At 37.4% G+C, this 19,623-nt stretch overlaps 4 protein-coding genes across 5 annotated transcripts; 1 reads left to right on the top strand and 3 right to left on the bottom strand.

The window, feature by feature from the left end:
• Positions 1–619: 619 nt before the first annotated feature.
• LOC126582505 (probable LRR receptor-like serine/threonine-protein kinase At2g28960) lies at positions 620–3,046 on the bottom strand. Its single transcript, XM_050246652.1, has 8 exons — positions 2,398–3,046; positions 2,278–2,313; positions 2,067–2,183; positions 1,851–1,967; positions 1,537–1,755; positions 1,330–1,445; positions 985–1,245; positions 620–888 (listed from the first exon to the last, which is right to left on the bottom strand). The coding sequence occupies exons 1-8, from the start codon at positions 3,044–3,046 to the stop codon at positions 649–651; spliced, it is 1,755 nt and encodes a 584-aa protein (XP_050102609.1). The 3' UTR covers positions 620–648.
• A 1,178-nt stretch (positions 3,047–4,224) lies between these two features.
• Positions 4,225–5,874, top strand: LOC126583565 (protein DELETION OF SUV3 SUPPRESSOR 1(I)-like). Of its 2 annotated transcripts, none has more exons than XM_050247994.1 (3): positions 4,225–4,374; positions 4,533–4,644; positions 5,526–5,874. In XM_050247994.1, the coding sequence occupies exons 2-3, from the start codon at positions 4,551–4,553 to the stop codon at positions 5,657–5,659; spliced, it is 228 nt and encodes a 75-aa protein (XP_050103951.1). In that variant the 5' UTR covers positions 4,225–4,374; positions 4,533–4,550; the 3' UTR covers positions 5,660–5,874. The 2 variants fall into 2 exon arrangements, with proteins under 2 accessions (XP_050103951.1, XP_050103950.1); XM_050247993.1 differs by having other exon boundaries at positions 4,238–4,400.
• A 1,483-nt stretch (positions 5,875–7,357) lies between these two features.
• On the bottom strand, positions 7,358–12,588 carry LOC126583547 (uncharacterized). Its single transcript, XM_050247961.1, has 15 exons — positions 12,219–12,588; positions 11,804–11,898; positions 11,594–11,707; positions 11,297–11,401; positions 11,105–11,176; positions 10,781–10,893; positions 10,347–10,487; positions 9,833–9,901; positions 9,392–9,479; positions 9,212–9,283; positions 9,017–9,117; positions 8,766–8,883; positions 8,311–8,370; positions 8,081–8,191; positions 7,358–7,788 (listed from the first exon to the last, which is right to left on the bottom strand). The coding sequence occupies exons 1-15, from the start codon at positions 12,313–12,315 to the stop codon at positions 7,681–7,683; spliced, it is 1,464 nt and encodes a 487-aa protein (XP_050103918.1). The 5' UTR covers positions 12,316–12,588; the 3' UTR covers positions 7,358–7,680.
• Positions 12,589–14,155: 1,567 nt separating this feature from the next.
• On the bottom strand, positions 14,156–17,551 carry LOC126583554 (uncharacterized). The gene is made up of 6 exons (XM_050247974.1): positions 17,385–17,551; positions 16,279–16,569; positions 16,063–16,169; positions 15,823–15,955; positions 15,499–15,693; positions 14,156–14,768 (listed from the first exon to the last, which is right to left on the bottom strand). Exons 2-6 carry the CDS (start codon positions 16,549–16,551, stop codon positions 14,451–14,453), a joined length of 1,026 nt encoding a protein of 341 aa, XP_050103931.1. The 5' UTR covers positions 16,552–16,569; positions 17,385–17,551; the 3' UTR covers positions 14,156–14,450.
• Positions 17,552–19,623: the final 2,072 nt, after the last annotated feature.

The raw sequence follows: 19,623 nt of genomic DNA, 5'->3' as shown, positions 1-19,623 counted from the left end.
GTAGCTAAAATTAAGTTCCAACATAAAGTGCGAAACAAGCGTGCTGTGACGCTCTTGCCTTGTGGCCATTTTGGACTTAATATTCGGAATTCCATCAAGGTTGTAATGCATTATGCAGAAGGTGCAGGTTAACCACAATGGGATCTTTCATGCTTGAAAGTGCGAAGCATTTGGCTTTTACGAGCACACTGGATGAGTGCGCACAAGAGGACTGCGAATTTACAGCTTCAGTAACTATTTGCAGGTGAAGGATGCTGCCTACTACTCCGGAAAGAGACCAGCAAGTTCGATCATAATTTCGTAGTACCTCTGAATTTCCGTATCCATATTGTACAGTTGAGCATGGAAATACTTGTGTATCTGTAAGTTCTATGACCTTCTACTATTTCATAATTCCAAATTTTGTCATTTTAGTTTACCAACCCCTGCATTTAGAATGCTGGTTTTAAACTCACGCACACGTCCGCACGCGAATTTGATGCAGAATCACAAATGCATTTGTATTCTGAGTTTTACCTAATAGTATTGACGTATTGTTACAAAAGTAAAATTGAACTATGAACACTAAAAAAGTATTCTCATAACAATTTACAAAAGTAAATTTGTATTCTCTTTCTGTTTCTATTTCTGTTTCGTGGATTTAAACTTTCAATACGAGAAGCTAGCATCTGGTGAATCTTCAGGAGTAGAGGCCTTTACATGCGTTGATATGTCATGCGCCTCTTGTAGTCTCACAACAATTTGCTGCATTGACGGTCTTTGTTGTTTGAGTGCTGTGCATGAGAGAGCCAGCTGAAGCGTTAGATCAAACGCTTCTTCTGAGTATTCCCCGTCAAGTTTAGGATCGGCGAATTCATTGATGCTGCCATCTCGGTTGAGGACCTTTGCCTAGCAAGTAGAAAGAACAGATTGAATCAATGCCGGAAAACTTATGTAATCAATTTGAAAGAAAAAAAAAGTGGGAGGAAATGGTTATTTTCCGACCTGTTTATTTAATGGCATTGGAGTGTTCAGATTCATGTTGATAACCTTCTTCCCCGATAGGATCTGCAGAAGTACGATTCCAAAGCTGTAGACATCTCCTGATGAATTTACGTGGTTGTTGTTCCGATAGTCAGGATCAACGTACCCGAAAGTTCCTCTCACTTCTGAACTGACATAGGTTTCTCCCAGCTCAATAATCTTGGAGAGTCCAAAGTCTGATAGCTTTGCTTCAAAATTCTCCCCAAGGAGAATGTTTGTTGGCTGCAACAGGAAAGAATACATAATCTTAGAGAGTCCAACTTTCTCATTCATTTAGGGTGACACTGTTCAGTTAAATCCACTTACCTTGATATCGCGATGGACGATGCAGCCTTCTGGATACGTGTGGAGGAACGATAGACCTCGAGCGCTATCAATTGCAATCTCAAGCCTGTGGATCCAGGACAGGTTCCTATCTTTCCCTGTTGTTTAGTTACCACATTAATTTATTAACCTACACAAAAACTTCAGTTTTGAAAAGCTAAAAAATTTCATGTCAAGGCAAAAGAATACCGAAAATCCATTCTGAGAGGTTTCCGTTGGGACAAAGCTCATAGACAAGGAAGCATTCATCTTCGTTTGCACAATAACCTAGCAAGGTAACAAGGTTCGGGTGTCTGATGTGCGATAAGCTCGTAACTTCTCGGGCAAATGTCTCCACATTTCCGTCATTGATAATGTGCTTAACTGCTACACGTTGATTGTTTGATAGTATGCCTTTATACACCTTTCCTGTTATATTATGAGCAAAAAATACAAAAATTATAAATCATCAGATTATACGATATCTAAGTTGGTTTTGCATCATCTTTTATTTAGATTCTTACCAGCAGTTCCTTCGCCGATGAAATTTGTTGGGTTTAGATTGTCAGTAGCAGAATACACTTCCTTGATAGGAATTTTTGGACAGCCTGAGTCCTCGAAAATCGCTTCCTTAAATGCTGCTGTTTACGTACAAATCAGGCTTAATTAGTATGCACCATATGCTAATTGCAGCTTAGATTTGGTGTTGATGTAGCTGTGAAAAAAAGTGTCAGGCATACCGGATTCTTTGGGTGGTGGCGGAGTTGATTTGGTACGTTTCTTTGACAAAATGCAGGCGGCCAGTACTACAAAAACAAAGGCAACCACGACACCTCCTCCAATCATAATCCATAGACCTAGTTCCATCAAGTATCGTAATTGTTAGTGAAAGAACCCGATTTTCAGTTTTGGAAATGCAAGTTATTGATTCGGTGATAGAAGAAGCCTCACCTTTACTGAATTTCCTATGACCCTTTGGTTCATTTTCTGCAAGGAGAAAAACATCATTTACAAACAACTTTTAATGAATCAATATACGCGCATCTTGAGAAGTTTCATCAGGCTACATACCAGCGAAGCCTTCTTGTGACCCAAGGCAACTATAAACTGCAAGAAGATGCCCTTTATCTTCAAGTTTAATGCTTGTATACGACACCAGCACTGCGAACCTGCAAACATTAGTTTGAAACTCCAAAGATTCTGCATCCCGGGACGATGAATGCAATGGTCCTATGTCTTCCCAACTCTTCACACAAGAACCGCACAGCTGCCCGTTTTTTCCATCAGAAAACCGGAATCCACACTGGCTCTCCAAACCTTTCAACTTGTCGCCCAATCTATTCCTAACTTCAGCGACAGACAAGTCAGAGCAGCCACCGGCACCACTTGTCAACTTCTCAATCCCACAGCCGAAAACATCCTTCTGCAAATTTTTCATGGAAGCCAAGCAAACCCCCTGCTCGGCAGAGTCGAGGTATATCAACCCTGTTTGATTCGCGCGCTGCCCCAACGCGTAGAGGTAGTCATTGAACGCTGATGCGCAGCAGTCTTTGTGCAGAAACCCTCCCCAGTCCCCTTCTTCGCAAGTTGAATTTGGAGACGGGGATGATCCCAAATCAAAATGAAGGCTGCAGTTCGACTCAGAGGGCATAGCAGCTGCAAAGCCAGCGGTGGTGATCAGTATGAAGATTGTAGCATAAACAAAAACTTGTTTCGCCATTTTCGGACCAGGGAGAAACGATGAGAGAGAGAGAGAGAGAGAGAGAGAGAGATGAGGTCTAATGTGAAGACAGTTGAAAGGGTTTGGATGCATCGCTTGTTTGAATCAAAAGAGGAATATTTGGAGGGTTTTGCTGCCGGCCTAAAGTCCAATGCAAGCAAAGCTGAATCGAAATCGAGATGTTTGGCGGGTAGTTTAACGACGGAAAACGTCGCTGTTTGATTCCTTCTGTGTTTTTGGCTCTCTCTCACTCTGTTGATGAAAACTTCTGAAGCGTACAAGGCAGACGGAAACTGACGGCCGTTGTGACAGTTAGTGACAGTTACTGGTGGTGAAAAAGGGTAAGATTACGAATGAGGATATTCAATGTAAACTAGGAGTAGCCGAAATTGAAGGAAAGATGAGAGAAAATCGGTTACGGTGGTTTGGAGACTTTGGAAGAGACTATAAGAAAAAACTTACTTGTATCTAACGGAAGACGTGTTATAGAACCGATCACAATGATGTTCTAGGATTTATATAGTTAATCCCACTTAATGGGAAAAACCTTTGTTGTTGTTGTCTATAAGAAGTATTCAAATCAACGCTTATCATTGCCATTATCTACTACTAGCTTCTCTGCACCTGTTGATGCGTGCACGAGAAGTTCTTTTTAATCATGTGCGTTACGGGCTACTTACAGATTTTTAACCAAATGTGTTAGGTGCGACTAACAAATTTCTATTTTGTTGTCGATATTCAGATTTGCCTAGATATTTGATTACAGATCCCCACGGTGCGGGGTTGCTAAACCATATCCTCTCTATCGGTGTGGATCCCCACATATGTGGGGATTTTTGCCATCTCTAAATTAGATAATTACAGGGTATATTTACCTATAAGAAATAAGAATTAGAATTATTTTTATTCTTGAATTTTATGCATTTACTAATATATGGATAAAAGAATTATTTTACTACTTAACCTTTTCTTACATTTATTTACATGTAAGAAATTAAAAAAAAAGTGCACGTTTCCTCTTAAAAATTCGTAATCAAATTAAAAAAATAAGAAATCAGATCGGATACTAATTGTTTCTTACACACATTTTGTTAATTTATATCCGTTAATTTTTTTCAATTCATCTTATCCAACGGTTAAAAATTAGAAAAATTGGTGAAAAATAAAATAGAATAGGCGAATATCACACCCCGTCAAAGATATTTGGGAAAAGTATATAAAACGAAAAAGAAAAAGAAAAAGAGGGAAAAGCACGAGGCAATAAATCAGTCCTTGAGTTAGAAGAACAAGAAATCTCTGAAGCCTGGATCGCCGTTGACCAGTTACTAGTAATTCCCTCTCTCTCTCACGTTAGGTAAGGGTTCTGAAAGAGATCAGTGAATTCAATTTACGGTTTTGCGATAATCTAACTCAAAAGTTTGCATCTTGATAAAGTTCAATGATTTGGTTCTGAATCTGAGCTTGGTTATTGGTTAATTGATTGCAGATTTGTGAGCTCTGTCAAATGGAGAAGGATCAGAAGGTTGCATCGGAAGAAGACCCCAAGATCGATCTGTTCGAAGACGACGACGAGTTCGAGGAATTCAACATCAATGAAGGTAATTTTTGGAACCCTAATTTTGTTTATTATCTATAGTTATATATATATATATATATATTTTTTTTTTTTTTTTTTTAGTAGTTAATAGGTATGCAGCTATTTGTTCTGTAATTGTTTCCAATTACTTCATAGAATTGATAAATTGAAGTGGGTTTTGTTTCGATTTACTTCTTGCTATTATTTTTAAACTAATAAGATCGTCCTGCTACTTTTACTTGCGAAACTGATTCGTTGTGAGGAGCGTGTAATTCGTATATCCTAGCATTATCTTAGCATACAGTCCATCTAGTCTGGTCTTTGAAGATATTGATGATTGCGAAATAAGTGCGAGAGGAACCTCCTGATTTCGTGTTGTTATCTTCGATTGTTGTATGAAATATCCAAGCTTGTAAATTGATTTTGGCATCAGAGCACCAATGCCCCGCGATGCTGCGAAGGAGGTTACTTGTTGAGGCAGATAGCATTATGGCATTGATTCTTTGTGCTAAACAGGATATTTGGTTTCGTTTTAGGATGCTGCGGCGGCATCTATGTTTTGTATTTTGTAATTGAGGCAGCCTTCGGTGGATATTATTTTCAGGATATGAAACAGCGGTTTGAGAAATAACGAGGTTTGAACTTGGATGCACAACACGATGAAGTCATACAAAGCTGCTTTTAGTTCTAAACTATGACTACAGATTGTGTTTGGTGGAATACATTCTTCCATTTAGGCTTCGCCTTTTCGTTTTAATGAACTTTGCGTTTATGAAAGTTATTAAGTTGAACGGGATATACACTATGGGTTTTCTCCCTTAGTTACTGATAGGATAAAGCATTATCTTAAATTTTTGTAATTTCTTTTCGTTATTGACTTGGCTCCTGTGTTTATGCGGGCAGAGTGGGATGAGAAGGAAGAAGAGATAGATTCAACACCACAACAATGGGAGGATGATTGGGATGATGATGATGTCAACGATGATTTCTCTCTGCAGCTGAAGACGGAACTCGAGAGCAACGCTGAGAAGAGCTAAGTTCATGTCTCTTTGGCTTCCTTCCTAATGAACTTCATGATCGTAGTGATTCGGTATAACCTAGTATGCCTGTGATTTGGTGGGTAGCCAAGCCCTTTCATTAGAGTATCGAAAACTGCAGTATTTACCGTTCTTGTTAAAAGATAATCGACTTGCAAGATTTCAGTAACTCGTTATGTTCGGAATCATGAAGAGTGATGAGCACCACTTAACTATATTCTTCTCGCGATTATCGTTCTGTATTTGAATGTGGTCTGTTTCTTCCCTTTGAAGTTTATGTATGAGTCAGTAGTTAAGAAATTTATAGGCTTCGACGTCTAACGTGTTCTAGGACGAAGCTTCTAACTGTATGCATCACTTTCATGGCTATCTCTGCAGCCCCAGATCCCCTTCTTCCTCTTCTATTTCTCCATCTACGCCGTCGACTATCTCACTGTTCGTCAGCTCAGTCTCGTTCTGTAATGCCCTCCCATCTTCCCCCTAATCTTCAAACCCATGCGATAGCTATGACCTTCTTCCCCGATTTTTCCTTTTTCCGCATACAATACCATGTCGCCCATTTTCAGTAGTTATCAATAGTTACAAACACATCCCGACGTTCGTAATATGCCAATCAATTTTGTATGGAGTTGTTATTTGCATCCAAAAAAAAAAAAAAGAAATCACTCATCGTCCACGCATATGGCACAAAGTGTGAAATTTTTTGATTTTTTGTTTTTGAAATAGAATGAGAGAGGAAGAGGGTGATATGGAATGTGGGAGTTGGAAGTTTTTTATTTTTTTATTTTTTTTTAAGATATGTTAGGATTACATGTAGGTGATGCTTTGAAGAAAAAAAAAACAGCAAAATTTGGTTGTGTGAAATTATATTTTTGCCCATATTTCTTAAGGAAAACTAATGAAAAAAGCTTGAAAACTTTGAGTTTTAATGATAAGGACAAAATAAAAGGTAAAATGAATAGTACCAAGATTGAATTTTTAGTGTGAAAATGTGGTTTTTCGTTAAAATGAACAGTACCGCATGTGCTTTTTGTTAAAGTTCCCTTCCTCTTATTCATGTTCTGTTTTAGTTAGAGGGTTAAACTGGTAATTTCATTAAGTTTTGGTTGACAATAAGTGTTTTATTAATTGTAGAGATTAGTAGAGATAATGGAAAAAAGATGGAAACTGTTATTAGCACTCCAAAACTCACATTCTACACTCCTCACAAGTGTATTTTCTTTCTAATTATTGAAAATTTAGGGTGCAAAATGAGATTTTTGGAATGCTAATAACAATTCGTAAAAAAATTACTATTTTGAAGTACTAGTAATGCAGTGCAATCCACCATGGGTATCCAAGTTTGAGTTTCCCTCTCCATCTTTTAGGTGAATTTTAGTATAATTAGTATATTAGTAACATTTTCCGAGGCAAAGGAGTGGAGGATAAAATTTATGATAATAATAGCGCACTTATCACAGGGGCTATGTTTAGACGTTAAAATGAAAAAAACCATTCTCCAACCAAAGACGGCCTTGGGCTACAAGAACAAAGCTCTATGTAGCCCAAGGGCTGGACACGAGTAGCCAGCTCTTCAGCCGCTGGCTTGGTTCATCTTCTTCCATCATTTGGTGTTCGCGCTCCTCCAGTTCGGAATCCAAATTAGAACTGGAAGCGCAATTGAAATTCATCGTAGAATTGTTTTGACACATGTTTGAATGGATTGTAGGAAATGTCTGAACGATGAGTGGAAACGTTTGAACACGAGAGCAACGTCTACCCTAATGAGTTACATGCAGACTTCTAAATACGTATATAATTGACAACAATAGGGAGATATTGAACAAACTGTACGTGAAGAAAAGAAAAAAAATATCCAAAAGTAGTAATAATTTTGCAGAACTTCCATCGAAGGTGACGATGATCTAGTCTTCTAGGGCTGTTCGAGGGCAGAATTATCACCTGCCAAAACCACAGACACTTTCTGGTAACTTTCCTGTATAGACATTGGATAGAAGCAGGCCTAGCCTTTCGAGACAGCATCAAGCATTACCACCTTGTTTTGCCTTGAGGACAAGCTCCTCTGTGGTGGTGCCAATGATCTCGTTAGCACGCTTCAGCCCAACGCAGTAAAACCGTCCAACAGAATCCTAAATTCGTGGGCAGTTTCAAGTTAGTAAAGGGAAATGAAAAAAATGGTCTTCCAGGAGCAAGCGTGGCTGTTTCTCACATCCTACATGCAACTAAAGAAAACAAGCTCAAAGGTTTCGATCCCTCATCGTTGCCTCACTTTTCACAGTTCCTAATGCAATCAAATAACGGCCATGAAAAGCCTCAACCATCCTACTATTCCTTTTCACGGTTATATTTAAGCAGGGATGATCAGCCTCGGTTGAAATACAACTCTATAAACTATCAAAGAAGGGCTTTATGGAGTCTTACCTGAGCAACAATTTTCAATTTCACCAACTTCTGAACTGCATCCTCCACCTCGAAATTGCAATTGGCGTTAAACTCGGTTTTAATTAGTTCCTCACACCACATATCCAGGTCCTATAACAAATCATCCCCAGTAAGACTTTAGCAATACTAGTTAAGAATGCATATTATAATTCTTGTAATTATTCGGGAACTGTAAATGGAAGTAGAAAAGCAATCTGAGAGATATGTACTTTTAAAGTAGCTTTCCCTTGCTCCATTAATATATAGTAAGCAATTATCACCTCCTTGACCTGCACATTCAAGAGATTGAATACCAGTATAATCTTGAATAAATTCCAATTTAAAATGAAAAAAAAAATGAAGTTTAGGTTATATCATTAACATGTCGCAACTGGGTCAATTCACCTGACCTTGTTAATCATGCAATATCTGACTTTACTTATGCCTGATTATTCATAAGGTTAAATTGTTTTAGATACAAGTAGGACATAAACCCTGAAATTCTTCCTTTCGATTGTATCTCACATTAGATATGTGTAAATAAATTGTGGAACATTCAAGCTAAAGTCCATAAGGGCAAACAACTAGCTAAGGTTTTGGCACTGCGCCACATTTCTATGAGTACGTGCAACCGTGAGCATTAGTTTTCGTTTCTATGAGAATGTATATAAAGTTTACAACTTACTTCCTGTTGAATCACATCATCACACAAGTGCAGAAGAGTGCCCCTTCCGCTATCTAGTTGTTTGTCATACATGGACTGTGTTATCAAGTTCTGATATGCAACCAAGTTCTGCTGAAACCTACGGACAATTAAGAAGTAGTAGGCACATTAGTAATTAACAACTTATTCAACTGCGGAAAAACGATAAACAATAACGTATCACCCCCAAGCAACCAAATTGGAAAAACATGAATTGTAACAAGAAACTTTACGTGAAGTATATCTTAGCACAGTAACCAATCACAGTGGAAAGAATTGCAATAATGACCCAAAGATCAGCTTTAGGCATTTCAACCGAACCAACAACGGCAACCTGCAAAAAAACAGAAATGGTAAGCTGCATTTTCACCACAAAAATGACGAACAGTGCACCAATACAAACTTCATTGCTATCTCAATAAACTGACCAGCCCAACTACAGCAGAGACAAGGAACTTGACCCAGTCCATTGGAGTTAATCCCGGGTTCTTCTTCTCAGGCTGTAAATGGCAAAAGGTTCCACACCAGGTCATCAGTTGTACAAGGGCTATGAGAAGTATAAAATCCCATAAAAGAGAGGAAAAGAAGAAAGAGCAAGAGAAACGCACAAGAACTATCTCCATATCAGCCATCGGAATATTTCTGAAGTGCTTTACATATATTCCCCTTTCTTCTTTGGCTTTGGTACTTGCCCGCCTGAACAGTAACATTCTCTTATCAATAAGTATTTTTTCAAGGTCCTTTCAAGACTGGTTTCCCAGAGCATGAATTCAATTAGTAGGCAATTAAACCCCCTTGCCCTTCAAAAAATCCATAAAGTATCATGCATTGAACTTTCTCCAATATAAATCAAACTGTTTGCAAGCCTAGTTTTCCTTTGCAAAAGAATACACTATAAGAAGCAACTAGGAGCACGCTCATTTAAAATAATTTAGACTGTCAACACTGATATGCCTAACCTTGTGACTTGAATACTAGCCAAATTTTTCACAAGAAGATTATGAAAAAAAAAAAAAAAAAAAAAAGATGTTCAATCTAAAGAACAGTACCTGTAAACAACAATTATCCTATCAAAGGTTGGCTCTTTGATTGTCGTCTTGCTCAGCAAATTTTTAACACTGAAGGACACAGCATATAAATGTCATGAAGTGGAAATAATTACCTTAAGATTGAGACAAGGAATACGGAATCAGGACTTAAATGATTTTAATTGCTGTTGAACTTTAGTATATATGTATACTCTGAAATAAAGAGTATAGTTTAAAATTAGAGAACTTTTAGCATAAGTCCGAGAAAAATCCTAGGAATATATAGATCACAATGAAAATAAATGTTTAGGATATTCCAGTGTAATCCAAAGCAGTCTATACTCTATATGGACAAGAATTCCAAGTTTCAATAGAGATGGAAAACTTCAGGATCCATCCAACTGAAATCTAAGAAATCATGAATGAAGAAATAAGATCCCGCCGCATAGAATGGCAAGCATATAGCTCAGTAATATACCAATACTAATAGCTCCACAAGAAAATACAAGAAAACTAAAGCTGGATAAAGAATAACCTTAGTTCCATTTTTTCTAGACGGATTCTTTCAATAAATAAGTCTTCATCTTCTCCATCTGCTCCAGAGACAATCTCATCATTCTTTTTTGGATCAGACTTAGGTCGTCCACTTGACCATCTGGATAAAAGTTTTTCGATCCTGCAATCAGCATAACACCAAAAATGATATAGAGAAAGAAACTCTTAAGTTTGAATAAATTAATATCTATAACACATCTTCTCAGCTATTTGCTCAATGGTTTTGGTAATACCAATCACCAATGATGCAAAATATGATGTTCCAGTTATTGGTCAACGATGATGTTTCATTAAAAGACTCATAATTGTTCACCTAGTTTACGGTTTAAATAGTTTCAACTATTATCTCCAAAGTTATGTTATTCCAATTTCCAGTAGGTCAATAATAGACAACAGCTAAAAAAAATTATTTACCTAGTTATTCGTAAAAGATATGCCCAAAAGCGCGCAATCATCATGTCCACTTTCTCCATGAAAAAGTAATCAGTTGTCTGATCAAGTCCAACGCCACGCCGGAAGATAATGTACTGAAGTATGAAACAATGCAGATTAGATCTCTAGAAACATAAAGACAGTGGAAGGAAGAGAGGGAGGGTGGGAGCCTAACTAGTATTTCCTACATTAACAAGGAAGAGGCAGATAATCTAAATAGAGCCAATCCTATATAATATCAACTTGAAATATTACGGGTTTAAAATTCCAAATTGTTTCCAGTGTTTTATAATGAACTTGAACTACCTTATCAGCAAACTCTGGAAGGTTTGGTTGAGGATGCTCAGCGAAATAATTCTTTAAGAGCTTCTTATCAAGCTGCATTCAACAGAAGCAATACTCGGGATCAGGGAATGTGAATGACATGAATATATTAACGTTATCAGGTATGTACTTAATGAACTGAAACAGGAAAACATATTTGCGACTACAACAAACCTTAGATTCGTCAACTGTGATGGGTAGATTTAGAAGATACTGGCCTGAACGTGCAACCTCAATTTCCTCATTACTTGTTATATTGAAATTACTCTTCTCCATCACCTGCATCATAACCAGCAGTTTAGTTGTCCTACTTTCAAACTGGTTTCCCATTGCGTAAATATAATCGCTCCGGTTCCGACAAGGGCTTTCTTTTGGCTTCTCTTTTTTTCACTTTTTCACGTTTCTTTTAGTTGTATGGGCATACGAGAAAACAAAAACATAAAAAGACATAAAGTGAATCAGCCTTAGAACCTGAAATAAGTACTTCAAGAAATTCTGCTCAAGCACATCAACTTCTTTCACGGAAAAGTTCTGCTGCTCCAATTTTTTAGCCCCATTTACAGGGTCAAAGAGGGAGTACAATTGCTGCAAAGAAAATTTGATAACATGAGAAAACAATACATGCCGATTGTTGATGCAAATCGTCTCCATGTCAAAAGGGCACTGAAAACATGAGCATACCATCAAATCCTCGAATTGCAGAAGATACCAAGCCCGAATTGTGTACTCAACTCTCTTGCACAACTTCAAAAACTCCGCCCGGTCGGAACTATGTTCTGCAGATTTTCCAAAAACCCGGATTTTTCAGCTAAGCAAAACACAATGCAACTCTAAAAATGTTGGAGAAAACAAAAACAACCCACGAATCGAATTCTTCCGGCAGTGCCAAAACAGCAAAATTTAAACAAAACCCAGCTAGGCAAATGCAAAACCAAACAAGAACAAATATTTGCACCAAACCCACAAAAGTTAGAGAAAATAAACACAACCCATGAATCAAACCGGGCCAACAAGTGCTAAAAGCATCAAAATTTAAACCAAAAAATTGAAATTTGAACAAAATCCAGAAATTAAACAAGCTAATAGAAGAACCCACCAATGAGGTTGGCCAAGGTCATGATAATCTTGGGCTTGATGATCGGGATGACGGATTCGCGCTCTATTCGAATCATATCCTTCTTCTTCTGCTCCATATTTTGTGCTTTGTTTTCTCAGAATTCTGAAAAACTGGAAGCGGAATAGCCAATGGCAGATGCAACACCCCCGCCCCTTTTTAGTTGGGTTGAATTTGGATTCTTTATCGGGATTACAATCAAAGGTTTCTTTGTGGTTTTGGGTTTGGCATTTCTTGTGGGGTTGTTTGTATTCTTGCAAACAGAGTGCGTGTTGTCGGGGGAGAGAGACAGAGTGAGGCGGAAGGGAGCCACCGAAACCAAACCAAGTGGAAAAGGGAACAGTGATACTGCCGGTGCTGGTGACAAATATCTTTAGATCGCAATGATTGGACTCAAAGGATTTACCGCGGTCGACTAGTTTACTACAGTTTTTTTTTTTGGGATAAATTAGTGTTTACTCAAGCTCTTAAAACTTTTGAGGGTTACTAAACTAATTTTCCACACCATTTTTATCATTTCGGACGTTATATTATTTATTATCATCAAATTGAATTGAATTGAATTGTTAAAAAATTACAACTTTTTTTATATTATTATTAAGTTACATTAAGATGTGCGAGGGTTTAAACTTGAAACGCAGTGAGCTGAAGAAAAATATCCTAATTGCCATAGTAATCTACCACTTGCAATATAACAGTATATTTTTACTAAGAAGTTGAGGATTTAGGTTAAGGAACATAATGAGTTAGCTACAACAATCTAGTATCGAACTCGTTGTTTACATGATACGAACCTAAAATTTTACACTTATAAGGCTAGAGTAATACTATTTGATTGGTAACACCATGTGATGGTGTAACTGTCATATGAACATGTATAAAATGCGCTCAAAGCTTTTGCAATTAAGGGTGGGCTCGGAAAATTGAAAACCGAAAAAAATTAGACCAAATACAAGATTGAAACAAAAAATCGAACCGAACCAAAAACTACTAGTTTGGTTTTGATTTTGGCGGTTCATAAACCAAACCAAACCAAATCGAATGATGTAAACTAAATCATGGTAGCCCAATTTCAAGTCAACCATTAGCCTACTTTCAATCAAAGGTTGGGTAAACTCAACTTTAGGCCCAAATATGTTGAAAGTCGTATTCCCTAATTTTTTTTTTTCTTCAATTTTTCTGCAATTTTTATGTTAACAAGAAAATGAAAAAAAAAAAACAAAACCAAACCAAAACGAAAAGGCCAAACAAAAATAATTCGGTTTCTCCTTTACAAATTATAAAACCTAACCAAACTGAATAGTAATTTTGGTTTGATTTTCAGTTTTGGTTAAAAACCGATCCGAAGTGAAATGGATCCACCCCTGCTTGCAATTTTATGGCAACAAAAAAGTACATTGTAGTTGGGAGATATTCGATCAATGCTCGTGGATGGTAACGTTGATACCAAATCAGATTAGCCCATCGTGTGATTAGTCCAACTTCCCCCTCCTTTTTAATGTAACGACACTTAAATTTAACCACTTAAGACACAAGCCCTTTTAAAAAGGTCCAGTTTAGTGCATAATAATAAAAAAGAAAGGGTCAAGTTTGGTGCCCATAAATCAATAATCTCGTTGCCGACACAGCTTATAACACCAGGTGAGCCCTCTGCATTTGGGGTGACACTTGCGTGGGATTCTGAATCAGCTTCCCGCTTGGATGTTAAGAGGTTCAACAAATGACGTGGTCGGACACTCTTACACAAGTAAAACGCAAAGGCAAGCGAGTAATAAACACATCATGATCACAAAATATCTAAAACCAGAGCTCAGCGGCCGGTAGTTGGCTAAGAATGAATGGGCTGATCGGACTTTTCACCCAATAATATGGATGAGGAAGGAACACTGTCATCGTGTAAGCAGATGGACAGCAAATGATTGAATAAAAGAAACATCTCAACATTTCAACAGCAACGATTGAAGGAACAAAGCCAGGCAGTAATAACTTGACCTGTGAAGAATATTATCGTAGAACTATGGCTCAACTACATGCTCCGACTGTAGACCGAACATCTCAACCTTTCGAAGAATTTACAAACACGAAAAAATGAAATGAGAAATTGACGAAGCAAATCAAATCAAGGGCAGATATAGGCCTTCCTAAAGCTCATATATGTTGAAAATGGAGATATAATGCTACTAAAGCTCGTGCGCGTTTCAATTTAAACCTGTGTCAGGAGCCCACAACAAGACCTTCCCGAGATATATTGGTAACCCGAAGAACAGCTTGTGCACTGAGAGGCGAGAGTTTTGACTGACAAAAGTTCTCCCATGAGCTCGTTTCTGAGAGCTCAGGCGCTGGTGCTGAGCTCGTTTCTGGATGTTCAGACACAGCTGCTGGTGGGGGATAATCAAATTTCTCGTAAACAGTCTGCAGCTCCAGGAGGAGGATCCGAGCAGCCTCCCTCGACTCAGGAAGCTGGTCACTAAGCTGGGATGCAGCAATTTGAATTAATTTGTCAATCCCATATGCTTTAATACCTTCAACACCCTGTTGACAGAAACAAGATAAGCATATAACAGGAAGAAATAAGTAGAACCACGTCTAGTTGAAGGTCTTGCTGAATCTACCCTACAACATGCTTGTTCATTTTCTCAATGTGCAATACGTGATAACAGACAAGTCATAGAACAACAAACAATAATGAAACTAGGTGCACTCAGGGAGAAGATCGCACATAAAAGACGGGGTTTGGATATGCAATTGAGTAATAGTTGACAGAAAGCACATGGGTGCAACAGTACAGGGTTCAATGAAGCCATAGGAATCTACATAGTATCAGCACAGGGACATACACTTCAATAAAACTCCAGCTTTTGGTTTTTGAAATCTATAAAACGGTTAGGCCATTTTGCCAATTCCAGTTTGACGGGACAGGTCCTAAACAATAAGCAAAAGCTAATGCAGTACAAGAGTATATATAAAAGGGGCAAAGGAAGATAATGAGTTCATAAATGACTATCCCCCACCAAAAAAAATTGAAGAATAAGATGTTACATCAGGAGCAGCACACAAAAAAAAGCAGCATCTGCTACTACAACTCGATAAAACTTGGAAACCAATGCAACACTCAAATGAATCTGGCAGTAGCAATTTGTGGGGTGAAGGAAAAATGAATCAATAAACAAACACATGAAAGAAAATAGAATTATATGAAACAATTGAAATATTAAGAAAAATCAACAAACAATGTGGTGAGCAATAGGATGTGTCCTCTTACCAGTCGTGGAACACTTCGACAAAAGCACGTTGATGCCTTTGCTCGAACTCTAGGATTTCTGTTCTTCAGATATGGTTGCAACTTGGGTAACAACAATGTAGGGGAAACCCAAGTGGTCATCGCTACTAAAGCTCTCTCAGCTGCCTCACATACAAATCGTTTGTCTTGTGAAGACTTTAGAAGAAGTTGTGTAAGCTGCATGGGTCAGGTTTGATTAAATGGGGGAAAAAGAACTAACACTTCCTTGCATATAAGAATAGAATCCTTTACTATACAAACAAAGTAAAGCAATACAGCAGAAAAGTTTCAAAGATTTTACATTACCATAGGGTCCAATGAATCAATCACAAGATCAGCATATGCATTGAAAATATCAGCAGATGTCATAATTGCAGTTTTGCAAACAGCACTTCTTGGATTCTTAAGTGACTTTACCACAAGCAATATCACATCTCCCCTATTGAGTAAAATGATGACAAAAGTTAAATGTGTCAGCATTGACAATCATCGATAACACATAATAATTCTTCGGATCAAGACATCAAGTAAGAGCATGAGACTTACAACATATCAAGCATGGCTTCCTTATGAAATATAGAAAATCGACGCACATTATTGAGCGCTTCACACACCAGAACCCAATCTTTAGATTCTAGTCCTGTTAAGAGTATCTGAAATATCAAACACATCACACAGTTAGCTGACATGCATATCAATGGTGAAACGTCAGAAATGCCTAGGTTACATTAAAGTGCCACAAGAAGGCATAAAAACGAATACCTTAAGACTTGTATCCACATTTTCTAGATCATTCAGATTCTTGGACTCAATGTATTCTACTTCGGCAATTCCAACCTCGGGTACGGAACTTGCAACTTCCTCACCATTTATTGAAAGTGAACCCAACGAAGCGGTGGTTTTCTTCAGGCATTCGTCATGATTTTCATTAGCATTTGCAGCGACATGCTTAGTTATATTCCCTTTGCTAGAGTCTTCATTCTTCCTCTCGGATCCAAGTATTGTATTGAGATCTCTAAGAGCATTCTCTGACATTGTTGCTGACCTTCAACTCTGAAACCAACAAATTTCGACCAGTGAGCACGCAAACTCAAATGTAACAAAAGAACTTCCACAGTTCTATTCACAGTTAACATTCACCTAGCAACTGCATAGAATCAAGATATAAATTCAATTCCAGTTGCTTGGAAGATCCAGAAAACGAAAACCACTTACTCCGAATATCCAACAAATTATGAAAATACAACTTACTAAGGATAATAATGAACCGAAACCAAAAGCATATACGTGACAAAAAGCGTAAATATTTATTTTGATCGAATTTCGAGTGTGAACACGAAATGCAACAACACAACGTCCACAATTCCCTACGTGGTAAATAATCAACTCGCAACATCATAGAATCGAGATAGAAATTCAATTCCAGTTGCTTGAAAGATCTATTAAACAGAAAATCCATTGAAAATACTACTTAATATCGACAATAATACGCGAAACCAAAAAAATAAAATAAAAAATCGAAAGAATCGGTAAAACTAAACCTAAACAGAAGATCTAGGGCTCCAATCACTGTACAAAATCAAAAATACTAATAACAAAACTAAATCAATCAGCTTCAACACGGATCATACGAGTTTCCCCTAAAATTCACACATTAGAATCCAACTCTACAGCGTATACACACACAGGCATATATACACATATACATATATCGATTCAATCGGAGCTCCGAAACGAAAACAATATCAGTAGAACAAGCATCGATTGTATGAAATGTGCGTGCGATTGCGAATCGGCGAATGCGCATACAATCCTAGAGAGAGAAAGAGAGAGAGGAGAGAGAGAGAGAGGAGAGAGAGAGAGAGTACCAGAGAGAGGGAAATGCGAGGGATCAGAACCAGCAAGCGTCAATGGAAGCTTTGAGTGAGTCCACACTCCCAGAAAATGGGCGGACTTTAAATAATCGAGTTCTTATTTATTTATCTTTTTGGTGTAACCGGCGAGGCAGTCAGACGAGCCTCGGGACGACGCCGCTTTGTGGTTAAGTGGGTTAAACCCGACCTGGGCCGGCAGAATCTGGATCCCGCATGTGACCGCCTCCAATGAACCCGGATCCTCTCGGGCCCCAAAAAATTTGATCCTAAGAATCAAATAATCCGGATCGTTGAAATTTGATCCAACGATTACAATTATTATAATTTTTAGAAAAATTCTTGTTTGTAATCGTTAGATCAAACAAATTTCTACGGTCTAGATCATTTGATCTTAGCTTAAATTTTTTTGAATACGGAGGAGGGATCCGGATCCACCTCTAATGTCGTATTTAATTTTGTTTGTTGTGGATTTTGGCGCGGATTGGCCCATTGAATTGGTATCTAATTTCGAAAACGCCATTGCCTCTCATAATTGCCATTTTTTATTGACACATTTAATTTTCGGTCGTTTCCTTGTTTGGAGCCTTGATTTTGATCTGACGCTCCAAAAGGAAAATGAAACTTTTGATTTGACGTGCGAATTGAAAAAAAGAAAGGTAAATGTTGGGTGATGCTATATCTTATTCACGTGCGAATTGAAAAAAAGAAAGGTAAATGTTGGATGATGCTATATCTTATTTATGTGACCACGATTAAATTAGTGTGCATGTGCATACGTGTTTTGGGTCTGATAATTTATGATCATATGTAACTTTTTGAAGTTTGGTTTGAATTTTTCTCTTTAAGATTCGTAGTTCTATTAAAAAACAACAAAACTAATTGAATTAGATTGTCTAGTTTGATTTGGTTTGGTTTGGGTTTGTATTATGTTGAGAAATCGGACTAAAATGGTCGAATTGGTTCAAGAATCACCAAATTGCATTTGATTAAACTGTATTTTTGATGTGTTGTGTTTTTTTAACGTGCCAGCAAAGATTTTCCAATTTCTGTTTATTGACAACATCAATTCGTTAGTCAGCTCCAAGCCTCCAAGCTAATAAAACCTTCATTAAATCTATTTTTTTTATTCATCAAGTAATTTAAAATATCGCATTGATTGACATATATGTCATATAACATCTCACATCGCTCAGGAAAATGGATCATCTAAGCCTTATATGTATATTCTCATCTCTATCTAGCACGAGGCCTTTTGGGAGCTCATTGCCTTCGGATTCCATCGAAACTCCGAAGTTAAACGAGTTCGCGCGAGAGCAATCTCAGGATATGTGACCCACTGGGAATATCTCGTGTGAGTTTCTAGAAGAAAAAAAACCGTGGAGACATGATTAGGGTCCAAAGCGGACAATATCATACTACGGCATAATCGAGCCCCGACTATGATGGGGACCCGGGTCGGGATGTGACATGTCATATTCCACAATCCATGTAACTATCAAACATTTGGATCGATTATAAAAAAAATGATTGAATTCAAAATTTAAGTCATATTTTAGAGGCCATATGCAGTTTAGCGAAAAAGTAAAAAGTATAATCTAAGGAATTTTGTGCCAACTTTAAAAGACAAAGTGTTTTCTGTTTTTATTATGGGAAACAGAAAGTAATTAGTAAATTGACGGCCTAATTTGCTTTAAAATTTGATTTAGGCACATATTTAGTCCTCTAGCCATCAAATCGCATCTAAATAAGTTGGTATGTTCGACAAAAATAAAGTTAATAAGACCCCATTTGGACGAAGCAATTTCAAATAAAGTGTTTGGATTTGCCAAAAAATGCTATATTATTTATTTATTTATTTTAGAACATCGATATTTTTATACTAGAGAAATTAGGAGTTTGGTTAAACCATACAATGGGTAGTCTAATTTGGTATCGAATTCGTCTTTCACAAGATTCAAACATAAGACATCTCACTTCTAAGCAAAGAAGAATATCATCAGATCATAGTACTGAATGACAAAATGCTATATTCTTTAAACAATTTGGTAACACTGTATTTGAAAAAAGAAACAATGTAATTTACACAAACAATGTAGCTTAACTACGCGAAAAGGAATTCAAGATTGAATGTAGAGTGGACCATACCAATTACTATAACTAATTTGGCTAGGTCTAAATTTGTAACGTAAAATATTATTTGAAATAACATAGGCTTTGTGCTCTTCATTGCACT

Source organism: Malus sylvestris, chromosome 9 (genome assembly GCF_916048215.2).
Source record: "Malus sylvestris chromosome 9, drMalSylv7.2, whole genome shotgun sequence".
Classification (NCBI taxonomy): Eukaryota; Viridiplantae; Streptophyta; class Magnoliopsida; order Rosales; family Rosaceae; genus Malus; species Malus sylvestris.
This window is presented reverse-complemented; position numbering and strand designations above follow the sequence as displayed.